Source organism: Toxorhynchites rutilus, chromosome 3 (genome assembly GCF_029784135.1).
Source record: "Toxorhynchites rutilus septentrionalis strain SRP chromosome 3, ASM2978413v1, whole genome shotgun sequence".
Classification (NCBI taxonomy): Eukaryota; Metazoa; Arthropoda; class Insecta; order Diptera; family Culicidae; genus Toxorhynchites; species Toxorhynchites rutilus.
The window spans coordinates 188,179,181-188,203,176 of record NC_073746.1 but is presented as its reverse complement, the minus strand read 5'-3'; the positions used below and the strand labels follow the sequence as shown (position 1 = coordinate 188,203,176).

General features: G+C 37.7%; 1 protein-coding gene across 7 annotated transcripts in view; it reads left to right on the top strand.

The window, feature by feature from the left end:
• Positions 1–23,996, top strand: part of LOC129780022 (plectin) — a 90,715-nt gene that overhangs the window by 31,391 nt on the left and 35,328 nt on the right. For all 7 annotated transcript variants that reach the window (XM_055787874.1, XM_055787871.1, XM_055787873.1 and 4 more), the window contains exons 5-11: positions 7,052–7,219; positions 7,276–7,514; positions 7,582–7,731; positions 8,048–8,144; positions 8,311–8,366; positions 12,566–12,655; positions 18,618–18,695. In XM_055787874.1, the coding sequence (XP_055643849.1) occupies positions 7,052–7,219; positions 7,276–7,514; positions 7,582–7,731; positions 8,048–8,144; positions 8,311–8,366; positions 12,566–12,655; positions 18,618–18,695 (878 nt within the window). The remainder of the gene's footprint in view (positions 1–7,051; positions 7,220–7,275; positions 7,515–7,581; positions 7,732–8,047; positions 8,145–8,310; positions 8,367–12,565; positions 12,656–18,617; positions 18,696–23,996) is intronic.

The following is a 23,996-nucleotide window of genomic DNA, read 5'->3' as shown; positions in this document are numbered from 1 at the left end:
GCGCAACGAAGCAATAGCGCTCTCAGAACTGAAATCCAAGATGAGGAATGAAAATAAACAATTGCTTAAAAATAATTCGAAATGAATTTCAAAAGAAAAATGTTTTTATTCAATTCAATAACGGTTATGTTTCGTTTATGTTTATGCTTTCACAATGAACTTAAAATCAAAATGTTTCATTTTTTTCAACAATGAGTTTCAAATAAATCAAGTGAAGGTAACTATGTATTTATAAACTTGATCTATATAAATCAAAATGATTTGGGGTCCGTTCCTCACGATTTAACTCAAGAACGGAGACACGGATTTAAACAGTTAGTTTCAGGATTGATGCGTCTTAGTCTGCATCAGGTTTATATGTCCAAAAATAAATTATATACCGCGAGTATAGATTACATACATAAAAATAATTTCTGTGGGAACTTGAGTGTTCGAAATGATTTTCAGGAGGTGATTTGACGTAGTGGTAACATCCATACCTCTCACGCTAAGGGTCATGAGTTCAATTCTCACTCCCGACATTCTTCCAAAAAAATGGAAGTAACAGTGACGAACCAGCCAAAAAGAGTTGAAAGTCACTATAATACAGAAAAAAAATTCGAAATGATTTATATCAATATATCAATTGTGGGTGGGACGAAGTTCGCAGGGTCAGATAGTTTGTTTCAAATGATGGACATTTTCGGATATCTTATATTGTCAGTCTCCTTTCTCCCAAAAATTTCCCTGTGGTACCCCCCTCCTGCCTACTGGATGGTGCCTACACTCTCTAGTAATGATGCTTCTTCTGCTTCTGATGATAAAGCATCTTCTTTGCGTAAAATAATTCTACTGAAGAGTTTAAATACATACTTTTTATGATAGACGAACAGCAAGCACAACTCATCGTACGGCAGTTAAACGAGTGTTTTCCGCGATTTCAGTGTTTCACAACACAACAAATAAATGCTTGGAGAGACGTGTCCATTTTTCTCGTCGTATGGCTTATGTTTTGCTAACAGAGTACTCAAGTGAATTTAGGAATGTGTGACTTGTTTGTGACTTTTACCGATCGATCAATGATCGCGAATTCGTACATTGTTTCTGAGTTCAAAGTGGCGTCCAAGTGCAGCACAATTTAAACTGAGTGTGAAGAATGTGACAGCTGTATTCTTCGGTTGAAATTTGAAGGTGGAAGTTTGTTCGCCTTCATCACCACCACACAACGGATTTTCGGATTGTCTATTGCCGTTATGCGAAATGTGCTGCACAGTATACTACATGGGTTGAAAAGTAACGGAATTTTTCAACAGATGGCGCCACTAAAAAAATAAGATTCATTTCGAGAGGTTCATCTGTCACTAGCTTATGTGGGAAGTTTCATCACATTTCATGTATTTGTATTCGTGTAGAAAATGTAAAAAGAGGAATATCGTATTTTGATCAAACATTGTTTTTTATGGGAAACACCCTTAACAATCAATGCATCTGTTGATGAAATGATATTCCACTTCTGCTCCTTCGAGAACAACAATTTATCGGTGGTTTAGTGAATTTAAAAAGGGTCGTACAAGCACGGCAGATGCATCACACTCTGGAAGGCCAAAAGAGGCTACGAATCCAGAAATCGTAAAACAAGTACATCGACTCGTTTTAACGATCGTAAAGTGAAGTTACGTTGGTTAGTTGAGGGCGATGGCATTTCAAAAGAACGAGAGGGATACCTTTTGCATGACATTTTGGACATGAAAAGCTATCCGCGCGATCGGGGCCGCGTTTGCTGACCGTCGACCAAAAATAACGGCGCGTGGATGATTCAACAGCCGTTGTCGTTGTTGAAGCGTAATCTAGTGAACTTCTTTCGACGTTATGTGACAATGGATGAAACGTGGATCCACACTCCACACTCCTGAGTCCAATAGACAGGCAGCAGAGTGGCACTGATGCATATTTCGAAGACTTAGACCATTGGTTTTCAACCGGTGGGGAATTCCCTCCTAGTAGGGAATTAAATCATTAAAAGGGGGGAATTGTGCAAGGGAATATTGCACATTTACTTCGGTTTGATGATGGCAATGATTAGCAGGAATTGCCACAGTTACGCTAAAATTTGCGATTCTCGGCAAACTTTTCCAAATCTTAAATGTAATGTTTAATTGAACAACTTCGCAATGTTCAAAAAGCTTTCGTAAGTGACTGATGATGGAACAGACGACGAAACAGTACAGAGGACCATAGAAAAGGAAATTATACAGCATTTGTCAAGACTTTTTAGAACAAGTTAAACTTGAAACATATTTTCCTTACATCTAAGAACAAGTTCTGAACATGGTTTGGAAACCCTTCCGACTGGCAGAGACGAAAGTTTGGGATCGATTTCAGAACAACCTCATTCATTTTCAAATGATCGATTCTTATCCTGATATAAGGAATAAGCGTTACGAGAGTTGTTGTCTTTTGCGTAGTATTTATGTGAATATGGATTTCCTACACTGCTGCTGATGGGAACAACGCCGTAACAGACTGGATATCGAAGATGACATGAGGTATGCTCTTTTACGACGTTCTCTAGAACAGGAGTAGGTGCCATACTGACTTAACAGATTTCATATTTTTTTTCGTAATCAGATACAAATATAAAATCAAAACCGTTTGTATTCTTTTATTATTTTTCTAATATGCTACAGACATTCTTTCGAAATACCGATAGGAGGGAAAGCACTGGGATTAATTCCCGTAAAGGGGGAATGGAGCAAAAAAGGTTGAAAACCACTGACTTAGACGTTTCGTACTACAGAAAGGGAATGCTGGAAGCTCGCTATGCCAAGTGTATTGCCCTCGAATGAATGTATATTGAGGAATAAACACAGCTTTGCCCAAAAAACGATTGTTTTCATAAAAAAATCCCGAGACTTTTCAACCCATGTAGTAATTTGTGGATCATTTGTTTGAGAATAATGTGTTTGAAAGAGGTGTAGATGTAATTTTGCTAAGAGATACTGAAAAACAACTTGGATTCTCATTCATTGTTTCAGTATTTCAGCTCAAGACAGCGAGCAAACAACCGTACATGTCAATGCTGAGGCTGAAAATCAACTTGTAAATTTTATTGTTTCGCTGCTTTGTGAATGGTTTGCTCAGTGCATGCATTCAGTTTACTCACATTGAATCTGAACTTGAATATAAATAAAAAGCAACATAATATACTATGTAATCCTACGTCTTACGTCGGTTATGTCATCTGTCTGCCAGCAAGATGGATTTAGCCATTCATTGTGTCTATCATAACGAATGGACGAGACATTTTTCCACTTTCTCACTATAATCAGGAAGGTCGAAATTTTCGGTGTAAACTGCTTTCACTCATTCAGGTTTCCATGATAAGGTACAGCAGGTACTGCGTTTTGGCTGCTTCTGCTTCCAACGAGTCTCATTCTCTCCTTGACATGCTGAACGTTAGTCGTTGAGGTGTCTAGCTTTTCTGCCACATCTCGTACTGATGCTGAAAGAGGTCGCTTTTAATAATCCGTTATCTCCCTGTCCATTGTAGAATCAGCAGCAGAGGTGCCAACCTTCTTGATTTTTCCGAATTTCCAAGACTTTTCGTCATGTTCTCTGATAACCTGACATACACTCAATTTTGCCTAATTTTCCTTAGATTATCCTGATTTCCCGGATTTTTGTACTTTCTACTTTATCAGAATAAAAAAATATCCGTAATAAATACACTGTCAAAGTTTTCCTGGTTGGAAATCATAACTATATAATATGAAAACTATGGATGTATAATGCTTACTCTTTTTTTTGTCTATTATCTATCTATTACTAAGCGATTCGCGTTATCGCGGGTACAGTGTCGACATTTATTAAGGTGAAGGTGGAAGGAAGCCACAAATGGCTGCCACAATGGCGCTCATTTCTTTCATCTCCCTCCCCAAAAACCGGCACGAATTTACCGGAAAACCCAATATAAGCTACCCTCATTTATTCCTAATTTTTATTTCCATTTTCCTGGTTTTTCAAACCCATAGTTGGTAACCCTGATCAGCAGCATCACGTATCGGGGAATCTGCGAAAGTACATCGTTTTCCGCTATACGATTTGAACTGCTCCGACAGTAACGCCATATTTTCCTTAAATATTTTTTTTCTTCGAAAAACCACTCATGATGTTCCATTTGAGCGAGAATGGCACGCATTTTCAAACGTTTTATCTCACGTCACTCGCGGCGTAGAATAGAGGGGACTGTGACCAGGTATGGGAAAATCGCAGCGAAATTCGTTCAATTAGCCAAGCCAACGCAAGTGCATTGCCGATAACAAATGCATTTACGAGCAAAAAGTTTTGAACTATGGGAACTTTAAGTGGCATATTAAAATCAAACATCAAAATGTATATGATAAGTTAGGATTGCTATCGTTTGAAGCTGTTGTTCCCGATCTATCGACAGTCAACAGACTGATGTTGGGAACCATGAAATTGCTAACTAGAAGTCATATCCCACATAGTTTTTTTAAAAAAAGATGCATACAAAACTCTCCTTGAATCGCAGTACGTAGCTGCAGGTCTTATTATTAACAGGAAGACAATCTCAGACTCGATAGATGAATCTGCTATTCTGACCCGTAATTTTGTTAAGGAAGAATTGAAAAGAAAATAATAAGCCTCAAAATTAACACTGAGTGGATGTATACCAAAACTTAAAGTCATTTATTTCTATATTCATAATAATTTCAGTGCTTTGTACAAGTGATTGTAACAAGTGAGTGATAAAATAATAGATTTGATCAGCCACGGTTAATTGGTAGGAGCATAAACCTCAAATTGAAGTATTTCAAAACAATACTTTTGGCGCTTGGTTCGATTTGGCAGAACCCTGACCATGTTGAATTATGAAGGATACCAAGTATGGAAAAGTTCATTTGCTCATTTTTCCACACCTAATCATAAATCACTCTTGTATCTGCTTGGAATAATCATGGCGAAAAGAATGCAGCAAGCAATCGTGAGATTGCACGATGAATCATTTTTCATTCTCCGAATATCTTCATTCGGGGCTGAAAGTGAACATAACAAAATGAAGAGTGGACAACAACATTCAATGAATGAATACTCCTTTGGAAGGATCGCACGAAACAAAATAACGAGTGAGTCAAAATATTCTGAACCTGCGTGTATGTATGATTTTATTTCCTCTTGTACTTTTTTCCTTGTCAGCATTCAAGTGCACATTAATCTACCTTCCACTCACCAATAACTTGCGTTAATATGGTCTTTTGTGTTGGCTTAGATCGTTTCATACTAGAAACAATAAAATGTCATTGCAATAGTGCACAGGAAACAACTCGATTTCAATTATCTACATATATTTTACTGCCGCGATCGAGGCTCAATGATTGCTATTTGAGTGAAAAACGAATGATTTTACAGAGACAAGCACTGGCTCAAGCAAAACTTTCCAATTTGATTCTCTCACCATCTAACGTCACTCCGTGAGGCAAATGAGGGAATGCAAAATTCTCTGAGGATAGAAGAGTGGAATCGAGACAGTATTTTTCCGTTTAACTCGAGAATGAACTTTGCGAAGATGATAGGTGGATATTTTCTGTCTCAAATAAAATGAGGCATAAACGGAGAATAGAAGAGTTTTATCTGTGAATGAGTGTTGTTGAACGAATTTCGATGCGATTTTGCCCATACCTGATGGATACAAGCGATACAAGGTTTGAATACTAACATAGAAGAGAGTAGAAGGGAAAATAAAATCATACATACACGCAGATTGCGTAGATTCCAAAGGAATATTCATGCATCGAATATAGTTTTTCACTCTTTGTTATGTTATGTTCACTCTCAGTCCCGAATGAAGGAGATCGGAGAGTTAAAAATGATTCATGGTGCGCCCTGACGGCGTTTGTGTTGGTAGCAATCGATTGATACGGGTGCGGATCAAGCCTTATTGGCGGTCTTGGCAGGGGTGAATAGCCGGTACCTGGACAGCTGTTTCGATTTTTGCATTTCTGGGTGATCTAGCGCTTGTTACAGAGGAGTTACAGAGATTTACAGAGGAAGGTTCATTGCTGAACCCCGCCGGAAAAAGTGATCGATATTGGATGCTGAGATGATAGCAGAGCTAATCCATAGACGAAGGTATCGATTGGGTCCAAAAAGAATGATTCACAGCTTGATCACGAAAAATCGTCCATGACGCTTCTCCCCCTTGATCACAACTTTACATGAACACTCAGCTTGGACTGTTGTAGGGCTTGTTTTTGGTTGTCCGATCTGTCTCCATATCAGCTCGGAAATGACGCTGAAAGCCGATGAAGTTTAAAATTGAAAAGTGGCCTAAAGTGTGTTTCCTTCCGCTTTCACAGATCTTTCTCCTCTTCGGACGTTTACCTGTACGTTTCTGGTTACCATCGGCTTGCACCGATAGTCTTCAGAATAGTGCATGGCACCACAGTTCCAATAAGACGTTGCTGGACCGGCACCTTAGGTTTGTGAATATTGATCCATGTTTTGATCGGGAGTGTTCCCACCGAACTGTTTTCGCTCAACTGCATACCCTGTTATAGACCTATTTCATCGTCGTTCAGAAGATTCAGAAGTTGTTGACATTCATCAGAAATCGGCTCCAACGTGATATTATTCCACTCCCCGATTCGGACTGTTTTCTGCTTTCAGTCCACATACAAACATCAGGTATTTGAACTGATTCTCAATTAGAACTTGACATACAGGGTGTTCAATAAGTTCGATATACTCTAAAAATGTGTTAAAAAATAATAAAAATATAAGATATTTTTTTCTGCGTCAATTTTTATTGAGGTAACGTTTATTGAGAATCTTTACGATATATTAGCTGGGAGCAAACACACCACCCCCCCCCCCCCCCCCCCCCCCCCCTTTGTGCTATATGACAAACTGGAGACGTTTCTCAAAAGATTCACACGCCACACGATTCACTTCTGTCAGAATATGATGTCTGTGATTTTTTTTCTATGAAATTATATATACACAACCAACGAATAAAGTGCAGACAACAGTTTAATTACGAATTACTTTACAGGGACACGGTACCAGTCGCTAGACCGGGGACTGGTCGATCCGCACGATCGTGAATTTATTCCCATTCGAGAGCCACGAGATCGCTCCCGGGATCGTTCCCTAGAGCGAGGGCTCTACTTGGAGGAGGAGCTGTACGGCCGCCCTGCAAGACAAAGTCCGAGTCATATGAGTATACTTCGATTAGGCAGTCATAAAGTCTATTTATTGAATGTTCGTGCTTTGCAGGTATGCCCGACCGAGGCTATCTCGGCGATCTCCAAGTACAAAACAACGACTTACAGCGTGAGCTAGGAAATCTGAAAAAAGAACTTGAACTTACGAATCAAAAACTAGGTAGTTCAATGCACAGTATTAAAACATTTTGGTCTCCGGAGCTGAAAAAGGAACGGGCGCTGCGCAAGGAGGAGAGCGCCAAATACAGTCTTATCAATGATCAGTTGAAGCTTTTGAACAGTGAAAATCAGGTAGTTCTCAATGATGAGTTAATTAGAAGTTATGTTTCTAAAACGCTCGCATTTAAATTAACCCTAGAAACAAGCAATGCTGGTACGTCAGCTGGAGGAGGAGCTCCGTCTAAGAATGCGAGCACCTAACATTGAGATGCAGCAACAAATGGAAGCCTTATATGCAGAGAACGAGCATCTTCAGCGTGAAATTTCCATTCTACGCGACACAATCAAGGTAAGTGTTTGTTGGCACTATTCGTCAGCTTTGAGATGAATATCTTGACGAGAGCTTTTGATTAGAATGACACTTGACAGATTTCTAATGAATGGGAAAGCGAAACGAAATATACTCATGATAACAAATATTTCAAAATGATGCCTTTTTTGGTTCATTCGTCTGGTGATTTTTATTACTGCGCTATTTTCAATGCATGTTGTTAACTTGTAGCTTGAAATCTTCCTGCGACATCCGTTATGGTTCGTACAAAGCTTCTCATAATAATGAACTCTTGTCTCCTTTCCATTATACTCACTTCTTCATACCGACATAGGAACTCGAACTGAGGATAGAAACGCAGAAACAAACTTTACAAGCCAGAGATGAAAGCATCAAAAAATTACTGGAGATGCTGCAAAGCAAAGGCATGGGTAAGTGCTTCAATAAAGAGCTATTTTTAAAATCTTTTTGTGTCCACCTCAACTGTGACAATTCGAGTGGAACTGCACGCGTAGATAGATATATAATCACAAACATATTCAATCAGTGCTGGAGCTAAAACAACCCATATTTTTTTCAATGCAAACTACTGAAAAGGTAAAGAAGAGGAGCGCCAAATGTTCCAACAAATGCAAGCCATGGCCCAGAAGCAGGTGAGTTTAGCCTTCACGATACGATATTTTTGCGTTCAAATAGTGTTATTATGTGGAGTGAACTGCATCATTGTCAGAGCAGATTTATGTTTTAGTTACGATCGTTTTTGCGAGAAGTTAAAATATATAGCAATTGAACATCATGCGACAAATTTGATTATTAGAATATTCAGAACTCGTTTGATTTCGTTCAACAATCATTTGTTTGAAAGAGTAAATCGACTTTACATTAGGCACAAACTCTTTCAAAAATGATTCAGAGTAATATACACGTGTGCGATTGCAACGTTTTGCGACGCCATCCTTTTAGTTTTGTAATCGGACACTCGCTCACTTACTTGTTTATTTGATAATAAGTTTCTTTGGCGAAAGAATTATTATTCAACATGTGCTTACGATCGATCGGATAACTAAGATAAAATCGCCTTATTGAGCACAATTCCAATTGGAAAATAATGTAAGGGCCAGTAAAAAGCGGAAATGCCAATATAATTACCGTCACAAACCTAAACGCTAATCGATAGATTGTTTATGGAACTATTCTATACAACTCAACAGAATCGATTTTTGTTTTTTGTGTTTTTTTTTTGGTTAACTGTAACTGACACGAGCTCTGCAAATAATGCATTTGAATATATTTTGATGATCAATAATTCTTTCGTCAAAAAATTTTGCATTTTTGACGAAACTTGTCGGTAATAATGGCTCTATACTCAAGCACATCATATGCTGTGATTAGTGATAGTAATACCGGCTGTGAAAAGTAACTTATTGCGTTGGTATACGAAACCTTTTTGCTGTTTGTGCAATAACCTTTTTCTTCGCTATAATGTTAGAACAAAAAAGGGATCCGCACCCGTAAGTGTTCGGATGTAATTGAGCGCTAACTTTAGCCGATCCATTCTTGGAAGTCCTAGATTATATTTACTTTTCGCTCTCCCATTTATTGAATTCTGAAAAAAATACGAAATCAAAATACCGCGTTGAACAAAACATGTTCTTCTCCTCTCAACACAAATTTCAGATGTTTGATTACGAGACCTGCTCAACGAGTCCAGAATTAATGAGAAATATTTACCAGGGACAACCGCCAAATTATAGCTCTAATTATGCACCGACAACAATGTTGGATCGTTCAGGACGATTACCAGCAAGACGTTATAGTATAAGCGGTTTGCCATCATGCTCACTAGTTGATTACTGTAATCTGTCAGAAAATGCAGCAAACCTATACACGCAATCAGCCAATATTACGAATTTATTAAACGAAACCACAAAGTCATTATCCAGATCATCAAATATATTGAACATGCGATATGCGCAGACGCCCACAATGACGCATCGACAAATCGGCTCTGTTGATTCTCTAGTTAGTCATCCGTCACTTTATCAAACACCTAACCAACCACCACAACTTCCGCTACCGTCTCCACAAGCACCAACGTACAAAAACGTATTTCCAATGTCAGCAAATTTCTGCTCCTATCCAAATGTTAATACTCATCTGCCAAATTTCAACACTCCCAATGTGGCGAACTATATCGGAGACTACCGCCCTTCGTCAGATTACCTGCTATCCACGCCGATCTACAGCAATACGTTCTCCAACACACCAAATGTACACTCCCAGCCACACAGTGTCCTGTCCCAAACGAAAAATATCCTGTCGCAGCATTATGCATCCAATCCGATTCTCTCACAATCGTTGACCAATCTGCCATCATCATCTTCATCTTATCAATTTTTTAATAGGCGTCAATATCCTGTCGATTATCCGCCATTCGTAAACGAATACGGTAACTTAATATATAAAAGTAATCCCTACTATCACTCGCCATTCTCGAAGCTAGATTTAGATTATAGTAGAGCCAACGATATGAAGAGACAAGTAAGTTTTAAGTTCGATGTAGATACGTTGTCTATTGATTCGTAAAAATAATGTATGCGCTACACATCCCAGTATTTCATAGATTTAGTTGGTATCGTTATTTATTCGATTGTTTTGTTTCGTAACTCTATGGTACTGAGCTTCACTATCCTCTCTTACGGAAACTATGCAGACAATAGTTTTGAATCGTAGCAACTTAACCTATACGCAACTTATATCATTTCCGGAATTATGTATCTTTTCACGTTATCAGCATATCCGTTCGATGGAAATGTATTAATCAGTTTAGATAAACAATGCCAAGAATGATTGACACGTAGACCAAACAGCTCAACAAATGGTGTGACGCAAAATAGAACGATTGTGGAGTATAAATTTGTTAATTGCAATTCAACTATGTCGAAACACTGCAAAAATGTTCATATATTTCGTAAAGTCGATTGAAAACGATCGACAAACTGCCAATCTATTATGGGCCCGTAATTATAACAGTATTGTAATATTTAAAAAGATAAAAAATAGGAACCAAATTGCAATTTTATAAAGTAAACTCACATCACATTTCAGCGCCATAATCATTTTTAACTATTTTTTCGTGTATTTGATTGCCCGGTTTGGCTATAACTGTTGAAAATTCTCTTAAAATGAGAAACCGTGAATTAGTTCATGAACCAGCGCGAGTTGTCTCGTTTTCGTCTCATTCATCATATTAATCATAAATTCATCCCACTATACATAGACTAACGAATTGACTAAACGGAACCATCGAACTTCACGCTTTAGTAACTTTGATGTTTAATATCAGAGTATAAATGTTTCTGTACATACCCAGCAATTCTGTGCATTTACTAAACATGTATAAAACTGTATCTATCATGGTTATGACAACGTTCGTTGCTGAATTATATTTTAAAGAACAAACAAAATCAAACTGAATAAATGGTGTATCAATCACGTATGTCAATTATTACCTATACTGTTATCAGCAATAAAATCCGATGGAAATACAAAACGTAAAAAAAAACGAATGAAATATTTTAGTAACGACGGAACATTTATTTTCACACACTTTGACGCACCCACTTCGGATGCGACATCAATCATTATTCGCAATCAACTTCAAATATCACATAGAACGAAATCGAAATCTATACTGCAATACTAATGTAAACAAATATTTGTACTCATATATACAAATAACGATAGAGCAAAAACGCATTCGATATATTTATATACCAAAAATAGAGAGTATTGCAATGAAAAAAAAAAACATTAGATAGTAGCAAGTATATCTTTTAGTAGTGTATTTTACAGACAAGAAACAGCGAGTGCCCATGTTTTCAGAAGTGATATTTGTTGTAGAGTCTGTTATGAATCCAAAGATTTACTGAGAAAATAAAGAGCATACATTCCCAAGAAATATTCACACATACAATGTCTTTCGCAAGTGAAGGTTGACTAGTAGATAAAGTTGTTAGATCAGATTTGATTTTTAAAATATTCTAATTACCGATGCCAATTTGAGAAAAGAAGAAAAAAAAATGATGTCAATCAATAACCAAAACACCAAATAGTTCAGCGCAGTTAAGTAATAATTTTACACTTCTCTTTAAGTAACTTAAAGTGAAAACGATGTACCAATGTACCATTCTCTTAAAACCTTAAAGTGTTCAGTTTTCTGGTAATGTAAGTGAAGAAATAATTGTTACAATTTTTCTAGCAGTTGATGTATTGTTAATTTCAAATGAAATTACGAATCCGTTTGTAAATTCTGCTCCGACATAGGATCGCAATTATATGAAACGCCAAATCTAGTGATAAAATCAGCGATACAAATTAACGAATATCGAAAAGTATTCCGCTTTTCAATTGGACGAAAGGATTAAAAGTTGCAAATGCATAAAGGCATTAATGTAGATAAATGAAAGCTCAATAAGGCGTTTGAATTATGGTTATATATAACGGACCACACGTACACACATGCACACAGCGATTGTAAGATTCCATTATCGATGGAGTCAAACCACAAACGATATAAATTATGCTCAATTTGTTGTGTTGTTCAATATTAAAATTATTTCCAACAAAGTTATGTTTAATTTGTTGTTTAATCATCATGCATATTGTTTTCACATATTGGAAAAAGTCTTTAATCGCTTCTGGTTGTTGTATCTAATTAGAATAAGTAAGCAATGGAGTAGACTGTGGATCATAATAAGCTACAATAAATGTGTTCTCGATATTCAATTGAACTAAAAATTGTCACCATTTCATTCGGTTCACTTATTCCCTCCGTATTTGCTACTTCAAGCTGGACGACTTCAGACTTGAGATACAACGTCGCGACCAAGAGATAATGGCCATGGCTGCCAAGATGAAAACCCTCGAAGAACAACATCAGGTACGTGAACTTTAAGATCCGCTTTGGGTTATTTTATCATAACATATTAGTAATCTTCGAGATACAAAGTGCAAAATCGTATTCAAGTCTCTTGTGACTCAAAAAAAAAAGAAATGGCTGGAAGCTAAATCGAAGCTGTGTCGTTTACTTTCCTAGTTCCACAACACCATTGCGAATGACACTTCGTCTACCTTATTAACTCCTGTAATCACACCAGAACTCTATGCAGCGATATTGTTCGTTCAGCATAGTGAAATTCATCAAAAGTAATTTTGGTGCTCAATTACAGCTATTGTAATTTGCATGAAGGATGCGTTTCTTATTCTCAAAATATTGGAAGACACTTCTATAACGACGAGGAAAATTCTGGAACTTTAAAAAGCTCCAAAATTTAACTCGAGGAAGGATGGCAACAAACCAGGAACTTCAAGCAGTGATTCTGAAAAATACCCTACTCCTCCAGCGGCTTGCCGTTTCTTGATTAACTATCATAATGCAACTACACTGCGTTTCACAACTATAGAACCACTCTTTTTTTTTTGAGTTTCCAGAGATATGGAAGAAGTCGGTTGAATTGAAGTATATAGTGTAAATACAATAACTATCTTTATTTATAAGACTGACCATTTCAACTTCATTGTTGTGTTCATCCGCAAAACATTCAAAAAAACTAAAATTCCAGTGTTTCATAATTATAGAACCAGATTGAAAAACTCTCACTCCTTTACAAAACTAACGTCAATTCAATATGAATTACGATAAGTTTCTAATTCGTAGGCCATCATTAGTTCTCAATCAGTTCAAATAACCCATTCAGGGTGGTTAATACCAAGCTACGCCTTGTTGTAGCGTGTATCTCGTTCTACGCAGAGGATACTGCTCGTTGAGGCTCTCCAAATGACTCATACTGCTTGTAAGCTGCGCCTACTATTCGTCCGATCACGCCTCATAAGTTCCTGATTTGGTAAACAAGCCGACCAGTCCAGAATCTGAAGTCCCTATTCATTTTTTTTTCCAATTCATTTATTTGTAAGGCTCAATCGCATGAGCTTTGCGGAGCCACTAATTCATGATTTGTTTTTACAGATTTTCAACTTAAATCTATGTTTAGTAGGTTTCGACCGATTACTCGAGGTTAGAGGGGTAACAATTTTTGTGGGATGGGTCAGGTTAGGGATATGGATATGAGGTATCGTTATCTCAACCGAGAGTTGCCGCACGCACTGTAGCCTTGTACATAATGACCAGGGATAGCATCTGGTGTTCGACTATCTGTCTAAGGGGGGGCGACGGTGAGATGAGGGGACAAGACAAACAAACTAATAACGATAAAGAAAAAACACACAAAAGCATTAAATTCTTATACTAGTCCGTTTCACAAACATATAGATCAACTGCATATAGCAGATGTCGCGAGTTCCCAACATCCCTATTCATTACACCATGCCATAACCTTCCGGATTTTATGAATTGATGCCAAATTACCTAATTATCACATTGATTTTGATGCAAAAACAGTAGAAAATGGTTCTTAAGTACTTCGTTACTCTTCTGACTGTTCAGTTGTATTGATGGTATGCTATCTAAACCAGGTCTGATTTTTTCGAAAGCGACACACGAAGTCTGGATGATGCAGTTAAAGCATGCCACCTGCTCCGGAAGCTGGACACAGCCGCTTTGTTAACTATATCCTGTCGGAACTGCCGAAGGATGTCATGTTTGCCGACACTATAAAGACGTTGAACAAAATCTTCCGTAGGCAGACTGCCGTGTTCCACATGCGCTATCAATGCCTGCAACTGTTGAAATTAGAGACCGAAGGCATAATCACCTATGGAGGCATGGTCAACAGGGCACGTGAAATGTTTGAGTTCAACGACCTGTAGCTCGACCATTTCAAGGGCCTAGTGTTTCCTCTGCGGTCTCAATGCATCACGCTACGTGGACGCTCGAGCAATACTTCTAACCCGCATCGGAGATGAAACGGCAGAAGCGCCGGTGACCATTCAAACTCTGATCGTTCGAAAAACTCGGCTAACAGCATTTCGGTGAAGAAGCCGGCAATCAGCAACGACCATCAAAACCGGAAAGTAAGTCGTACTCCTTACTGACAGGATCGACAAATGCACTATGTTCGGGACTGTCTATCTATCTCTGCGAGACATCCAACCGCACCGGTCACAAGGAATACTTCTGTCGCTGTACCAAAAAGCCTGCAAGTGGCTCGTCAGTCCAGCCCCGAGAAAAGAAGCAACTATTCAAAAAGGCCGGTTCCAGGCATTTGACCATCAACATCAACAACGTTTCGACTATTTCGACTATTTCGTTTCGACTACAAGCGATATAACTTTCCAAGGTAGCATGAAAACAACTGGGCAATCCGAAGCTGACACCATAATCGAATGATCGACTTGTTCAGCCTGTGGTTAGTTCCATTCTATACACTCTGCAGCCAAGTTGCAGTAGTATTCAGTACATTCTTTGAAGAAATGACATCGTAACTTCAAGCAAACTATCCGCCGATTATCGATAACTCGCTGGGACACTGCAAGAAAATGAACCACCACTTCGTAGTTGATTTCTCGTCATCTCCGATCGTCGTAATATGCAAGCCGCTGCTTACCCAGAAGGAAAGTGTCACGCAGCTTAATGGAAGTGCGGTATTGACGTCATTGACCTCTCCGATGCATATCTCCGGGTGGAAGTAAACGAATAATCGAAGAAACTCCTCACGATAAACACACACAGAGGATCATTCCAATTCAGCGTGTCAGCGGTTGGACCATTCCAAAGACTGGTGGACGCAATGATTACTGATTTTCTTCGTTGGTCCTCAATGATGGATCACCTTCGGGCCAACTTGCGAAGCACACAAGGAATCACTAAACATGCTACCTTAGTGTTTGGAGGAATATGGATTTTCCATCAAAATAGAAAAAATGTAACTTCTTTAAAATCGAAATCAGATACTTGGAACACATTATCGACAGCAAGCGCATCATCCCCGATCTTGAAAAGCGCCATGCCGTCGCTTCCATCCTGGCATCAACCAACGTTTCCGAGCTCCGATCCTTCCTTGGGAATGTCAATTTCTGCGACCGATTCGTGCGCAACGACCATGAGCTTAGCCATCCCTACGACAAACTACTCAAGAAGGATAAGAAGTGACACTGGAATTCGGATTGTTAGGGGTCAGCAGTTGCGCAGTTCAAGCAAGTCCTGCAGTTCGATATTTTGTTAATGCAAAACGATCTAACGTTACCCATTATCGTGGCAGCAGACGCTTGCACAGAAATCGGTGCAGTTATCTTCCACGAATTCCCTGATGGATACTTGAAGGTAATCTAACACGCATCAAGATCACTCACACCGTCGGAGCAAGCTTAGGGTTAACCCGAAGAGAACTTATGATCTTACATACGGAGTACGATGTTTCACAAGTACCGATTGACTCGCGCGATTCACTATTCTCCCTGACCATAAGCCGCTACTGTCAATCTTTAGTTCGAAGAAGCATAACGATATGCAGTGGGATACCATAAATCGATTGCAATTGTGGGTGTCACTGCTATTCAGCTACGATTTGGACATCCGGAATGTGTCCACCAGCGAGTTCGGTTTCGTCGACATGTTGTTCAGACTGATCGAACATACTAAGCAGCCAGACAAAGATTACGTCTTGGCAGCGGTTTCGCTAGAAGAAGACATGGTGAGCATCGTTAACGACAATATAGATCAAATTCCAGTTTCTTTCGAAGCTATCCAAGCTGCAACGAAGACAGGTGAAGCGCTACAAACGGTGCTGTAGTTCATCCGTGAAAGCTGTTCAACCGATACATGGTCAATTCTAAACCAAGACGATCGATCCTACTTGAAAAGGCGGGACTCTTGTACTCATGTCGACTGCTGTATTTTGTTCCAAAAACAGAGATATTAGGCAGTCCTACTATGGTTCGGATGAAGTCGATTGCACGTAGTCTTCCGGTCGGAAATAGATAACGACAGCCCATTCAAGACAAACCGGGGACACGCGTACATGTGGATTATGCAGGATCCGTAGATGGCGTATATTTCCAGGTGGTAGTCGATCCGTATACCAAGAGGCCCGAAGTGTACGCTACTACAACGACGAAAGCATCAATGAAGCTATTCTCGCAATCACTTGCAACGTTCGACGTACAAGATCTCGAATAATGGTACTCAATTCGCCCGCCACGAGTTCAAGATGTTCTGCGAAAAGCAAGGCATTCGTCACGGCCGCACTTCACCATACAATCCCCAACCAAACGGAATAACAGAAAGTTTCGTGGATAAACTGGAGCGCACCCTATGGGAAATTCAATCGGGATGAGAAACACTGGATGAAGCATTACAAACGTTTCTGCTAGTCTACCGTACAACAACAACGACTGATTTTTTTTCCAAAATATATATTTTATTAAGGCACATATGGCGTTAGCCTGACGGGGCCGGGAGTTCAACATTTTGACAATTTTTGTCTTACGACTATGTTAGTAATATGTAACCGATTATTCGCAGTTGGCTCGAGGTTAGTATTACAAAGATTCTCATAATTGGGATGTTGCAGTCTCCAGTGCTCTGTTTGTGTGGCCGACACGGGATACTTCCTATTGAGGTACAACTGATCATTAATCAGCAGCGCCCCCCTAGTCTGTACCTCATATCAATCGTGGTGCATCTCTCTTGACTCGAGGAATCCAGGGTAGAATGGTCACTGGGCGGCACAATCATCAGCTCGTGTAGAATTGTCATGAGCGGTACAACCTTTGGCTCTTGTTGAATGATCAACGGCCTGCACAACCTTCGACCTGTGTATCTGTAAAGAGTATGTGTATGTATTGTCGCGACTAAGTAGAAGTTTATCGATTGGATAGGAGGGATATGATACAGGGATACAACGGAGGAAACATAATTAATTCACCGATGTATCAACCACCTGTCTAACAGCTCAAATGAATCCACAACAGCATAACGATCGATCCAACACAAACCACGGATCTGTTTGTGTGGCCGACACGGGATACTTCCTATTGGGGTACAACTGATCATTAATCAGCAGCGCCCCCCTAGTCTGTACCTCATATCAATCGTGGTGCATCTCTCTTGACTCGAGGAATCCAGGGTAGAATGGTCACTGGGCGGCACAATCATCAGCTCGTGTAGAATTGTCATGAGCGGTACAACCTTTGGCTCTTGTTGAATGATCAACGGCCTGCACAACCTTCGACCTGTGTATCTGTAAAGAGTATGTGTATGTATTGTCGCGACTAAGTAGAAGTTTATCGATTGGATAGGAGGGATATGATACAGGGATACAACGGAGGAAACATAATTAATTCACCGATGTACCAACCACCTGTCTAACAGCTCAAATGAATCCACAACAGCATAACGATCGATCCAACACAAACCACGGATCATTTTCGAGGCAGTTCGCTCTCGGAGATTTTGTGTATGCACAAATTCATCATCCACCATCTTATTCTTGGAACTGGGAAGACCCCATGATCATCAATCGCGTCGGAATAGGGAACTACAACGATTTTCTGCGAGACAACCAACAGCCTATACATTCACACACCAACCAATTGAAGCAACGTGTCACAGAAGATGTTCCAGATTACAGTAAGAACCAAGATCCAAGCCCATTTACGGTATTCGTCGACGGATTTGGCCTAGAGTTACCATCTCCAGCAGCTCTAGTGGTAGAACCGAATCCAGTTCATAAAGAGGATCTGGATTGTTCGGACGATAACATTAAAGAAGATGATCTACTTAAGATATTATTCGATCCAGCTTGTTAAGTAGCTCCTGAATATGGGTTCACTTTTTGTTTATAACAGTCACTATGTTTGTTCTGATGGTACCATACCCAGCTTCATGTTTCATACAGTCCTTCATCCTGAGATATAACCTATTCAAAACTTTTTTTCTCTTCCAGGATTATCAACGTCATATCGCAGTATTAAAAGAATCACTTTGTGCTAAGGAAGAACATTACAACATGCTCCAAGCTGACGTAAGTAATACTAGAAATTCACAATTAGTAGAATGATAATAACATCACTACAAAGTTGGAATAACACTTTACACTAGATAATGAATTGTTAATCATACGATAAATTTTCTGTTTTGTTTTTACTTGTTAGTTTGTATTCTTATTGCTCAAATTTTAGGTAAATTCTGATCTTTCGAACTATTGTTCTCAATTGCTGAAATAATACAAACAATACAAAAAAGTGATAGATTAATAACTCGAATCCACCTTCCTTACCAATTTGATAAGCTATTTCACATGCTTATCTCGATTTACTGGTGCATATTTGGATATTATAAATCGATTGGATATAATTTTTGAACTGTTTATCACACAGCGCAATAAATGTATGAATCTACGGAATCTACGAAAAAATATGTGGAGCCAATTATTTATGAAGAAAAATAAAGATTGTCAGGAAATGCACGATAAACTGTTAAAAAATCCCGAAGTCTCATTCGAATAGTTTAGGAAAATTATTGATTATTTGTAATTATTAGTTGTTCAAAATCGTGGGATTTCATAAAATCTAGTTAGTTAAAAGCATGTTCAATTTAATTTGACATCAAGTTAATCGATAGCATTCTTACTTACATAATTTCATTTCCATGAAATAGAAATATACTTTGCAATACCCAATTGAAAATAATTTCCACAGACAAACGATTGCGCGTCCCTTCATTGATCCTGGACCCTTCATTGATTGATCTTTCAATTAACCGAATTAACGACCAAGCTTTAATTATTGGCGTTCAAGAAACCCCAATGATCAAGAACATTGTTTTTAAATTTTCCTTTTTCTGGGAAATTACGAAAATCGTCAAAAAAACATTGGCCAAAACCTACATTCGTCTTCCTTTAGAAGGTTCAATGTAATGGTTTTTTTATTTCCTACATAACAATTTGTGTTCTTTAATCAATGTAATACTGTAGTTCACATATTAGGTTTTATTATTTGTTTGTTCCGTTAGGTTAATCACTTTCCGCACATACTTATTACGTTGGGTGCAGCGTTGACGTCTGGTGGCGACATTCGAGTTTGGGACCCAAACCATTCTCTATCAGATTAGAAGGCCCGAATGCAATTTGAAATTATTGAAATTTTAATGAACATTTTTACTTGGCGTTATTTAATTACTTGAAGCACGTAGTCCTGAGCGTACCTTAATGTATTTTCTCTAAATTTTTCGTTGTCTGAAACTTATCATTCAACCATTCCATGCCAAAACAATATAGCGGTTCTCAGATTTTCAAGAAAAGTGGTAGATTTGTTCTTCATCGCAAAATATTAGACTCATGTCTTTTTTTTATTTTTTCCAATGGTGTGCCAATTCCCGTTTAAGGGTGGTCTGAAAAATACGTTTTTTCGCCTGTTTTTGACACACACAATGATTTTTTCTAAAATTCATAACTCTTGAACTATCAAACCGGTATATCAAATAAAATTTAATTAGTTATTATTTTTGGGAAAAAAAATTATACTTGCAAAAAATTTGGATTTTGTTTTTGTAATAATTTTTGAACAAGATGGCGATATATTTTTTATGTTTTTTCTTGAAAGTTGAGGTTTTTTACATAACATATCCGAAAATGAGAGATGTGATATGTTTCGTTTTTATGATATGATTTTTCAAAATAAAAAAATAAAAAAAATTCCCTTTTTTCCAAAAATGACTTTTTGAAAAAATCATAACTTTTGAACAACTGAACCGATTAAGGTGATCGATATATCAAATTGAAGCCTATGATATAGTTTTTTTCAAATACCAGACTAGCGAAAAAATGGATTTCGTTTTCGTAATTATTCATTGTATTTGTTTTTTATAGTTTACATGGTTAAAGATAGAGAGCGCTATATTTTTTTAATTTTTTTTCTTCAAAGTTTTTTTACATTAAATATCCAAAAACAGAGGTTTATCGATTTTAGGTTATGATTTTTCAAAATAAGGTTGTTTTCCGTCTTCAATTTTTCTATGCAACTAGAATCCAATTTTTCCGGAAGTGTAATATTTTTTCAAAAAAGACTAGCTTATTGACTTCAGTTTTATATGTCAACTATCTAAATCGGTCCAATCGTCCAAAAGTTATGTAATTTTTGGGAGAAAGGGCAAAAAGTTATTTTTCGGATCATCGGTCGGCGAAATATATCATATCTCTGATTTTTGAATATGTTATGTAAAAAATTCTCAGCTTTCAAGAAAAAATATTACAAAAATATAACGCCCTCTAGTCCAAAGCCATGAAAACAACAAAACACAAATACAATAAATTCTACGAATACAAAATCCAAATCTTTTACAGGTGTAATATTTTTTCAAAAAGAAATAACTATTGACTTTAATTTGATATGTCGATCATCTGAATCGGTTCAGTAATTCAAAAGTTATGAATTTTTAAAACAGTTATTTTTGAAAAAACGGTGAAAAACGGATTTTTCGGACCACCCTAAAATGGAAATGGGCACCCTGTTGAAAAAACAAAAAAAAAATACGGGTCTAATATTTTGCGACAAAGAACAGATCCACTACCACCACTACCAAATCTGGAAAAAAAACAATGAAAATTTTGAAAAAATTATATTCGTTAACATAAAATGCTAATTTTATTCTAAAAAGCTAATTCTCATTCATAATTTTTATTTTGAAAGTGTGTCGTCGCTTCCCAAATACGAAGCTCAATGTCGTCAATGTGAGTCAGTGACTGATGCTGGGATGCCGAGTGATTTTTTAAATAGTTGAAAAAAAACCATTGTCGACTCTCGGATGCTCTTGACATCGGTCTAGGAATGCCAGATATTATGATTTATCGTGAACAGGAAATTTCAAAGTACATGAAGTAGGATTTTTAATTTTTCGTAAAAAAAAATGAAATATTGGTGGGTTGATTAATATAGCACCTGAAAGTTCCCAGAATTCCTCTGCTATGGGCGGAGCTTCTTTTTCTTATCTTCGTAGATGGCCCTAACGATCCTAGAAGAACCTTGTCGTCTCAACATAGTATCAATGCAATTCAACTCTTCCATCCTGGGTACGAAAGCTTCACTCGACGTCACTGACCATACTCATTACAAAAGTTGCGAAACTCGTCGGCATTTAATTGTGGTCCAGACTTTCAGGAATGCTATATCGATAAAAAATCATTTTGACGTTGTAGAAATGTCGGTCATCTCAATCACTAGTATCCGCTGATGTAATCGACACATTCGAGCTAGTTTTCCTCTTCCGGGAGCGGTCCTAGAAAATCGACAGCAATTTTTTTCCGAAGCCCTTGTAGGAAGCTGCGACCTCACCATTTCACAATGGTCCAGGAGATGCGTTTAAATGGAAATTAGCATTTAGAGCTCGACAGTTATTCTCTAGACAAAAACTGTCTTCGACAAAGTTGTTATATATGACAGAGCGCTCATTTTTTTGCTATCAAAAATAGGGTGACCAAAATTGTCGACGAAATAAAAAATATAACTTTCTTATCTCTAAAGATAGAGGTAAACATAGTTCGACAATGTTGTAGTCCAGTTATTTAAAACATCAAAACATTTGTAGAACAAAGTTTTTTTGTATCTCTTGAAATAGCCGATATAGCGCCTTTTTTCTAAGTTGCGTTAGGGTCATCATTGGAAAAACGGTTTTTTTTGCTCCAACTTTTATATTTAAAATTCTACATACAAACTGTCTTCGAAATACTTTAGAGCTTAAACATCTTCCGATGCAGAACTTGTTAATATCTCAACTTCACTCAAAGTTAACGATATTTCTTCCCAAAAAATACGCTCTCTGCAATTGTTTGTCATTCTTTCTGAGGCAAACATAAAAAAAAAAGTTTGTTGACGGAATTTGAAAGAACAAATTTCACTCTATATAATGTGTGATTTTCAAAGATATGTTATTTTTTGAATTTAAGTAAATTAAAATTGAAATCATGAGTTTTTGGGTGAAAACCCATCAATTACTTTGAGCAGGATTGGTTACCCTAATGCAACTTAGTTAAAAAACAACTTTGTGGGAAATATTTATTCTTTAGACAAAAACTGTCTTCGACAAAGTTGTTGCCTATGATAGAGCGCTCATTTTCATGTTGCAAAAAATAGGGCGACCAAAATTTTCGATGATATAAAAAATCTAACTTTCTTATCTCTATAGGTAGAGATAAACATAGTTTGACAAAATTGTAGCCACAATTATTTTATTCCACTTTGTAGAATAAAGAATTTTCCTATGTTCTAATATAATCGATTTAGCGCTTTTTTCCTAAGTTGAATTAGGGTGACCATGAAAAAGCGGGTTTTTTTTGCTCAAAGTAGGATTAAGATATTGACAGGTTATGCACCGCAAAATGTTGGTTTTGATAAGCTCTAAATGTCGTACCAAGACAGTTTTGGTGTAGAATTTAAAATATAAAAGTTAGAGCAAAAAACTCGCTTTTTCATGGTCACCCTAATTCAACTTAGGAAAAAAGCGCTAAATCGATTATATTAAAACATAGAAAAAATCTTTATAAATAACTGGGACTACAACATTGTCGAACTATGTTTACCTCTATTTATAGAGATAAGAAAGTTAGTTTTTTTATATCATCGAAAATGTTGGTCACATTATTTTTTGCAACATGAAAATGAGCGCTCTCGAGTAGAAGTTTATCGATTGGATAGGATTGGATAGGATTGGGTTTATCGATTGGATAGGATTGGATGTGTGCAATATGTAACAACTTTGTCGAAGACAGTTTTTGTCTAGAGAATAACTGTCGAGCTCTAAATGCTAATTTCCACCTAAATGCATCTCCTGGACCATTGTGCATTGGTTTAGGTGAGTTTGGAGCTGTCTCTAAAGTACAACTCCACATTCTTCCACAAAGCTTTCCACGTGTTGGTCCATTTTAGACCACCACACATTAGTGCGGAGATGACCTTCCATAAACCTGATGCCGGGATGACCTTTACCTCGCTGTTGAAGTTGCAGAGGAATCACTATTTGGTCCTCTCTTCAAAGGATATCACCTAATCAACACAACTCCTACACAATTCAAAGATTCGTTGAATTTGGGGGTTATTTCTATTCGCACTTTCGATTTCGTTCCTAATGCAATCGATGAAACTGCTGAAATAACAGGTCTTGATATCGTTGAATGCTTTTTCTTCAGCATCCTCTCTTACAAACTCCGTTCCGTTTTTTGTCAACTTCCTGAGAGGCTCATCAATAGTAGCTAAATTGGGAACAAATGTAGTTGGCTAAACCCAAGAGACATCTACCCCTGTTACCTTTGTTCGGTCGACGGAAACTCATA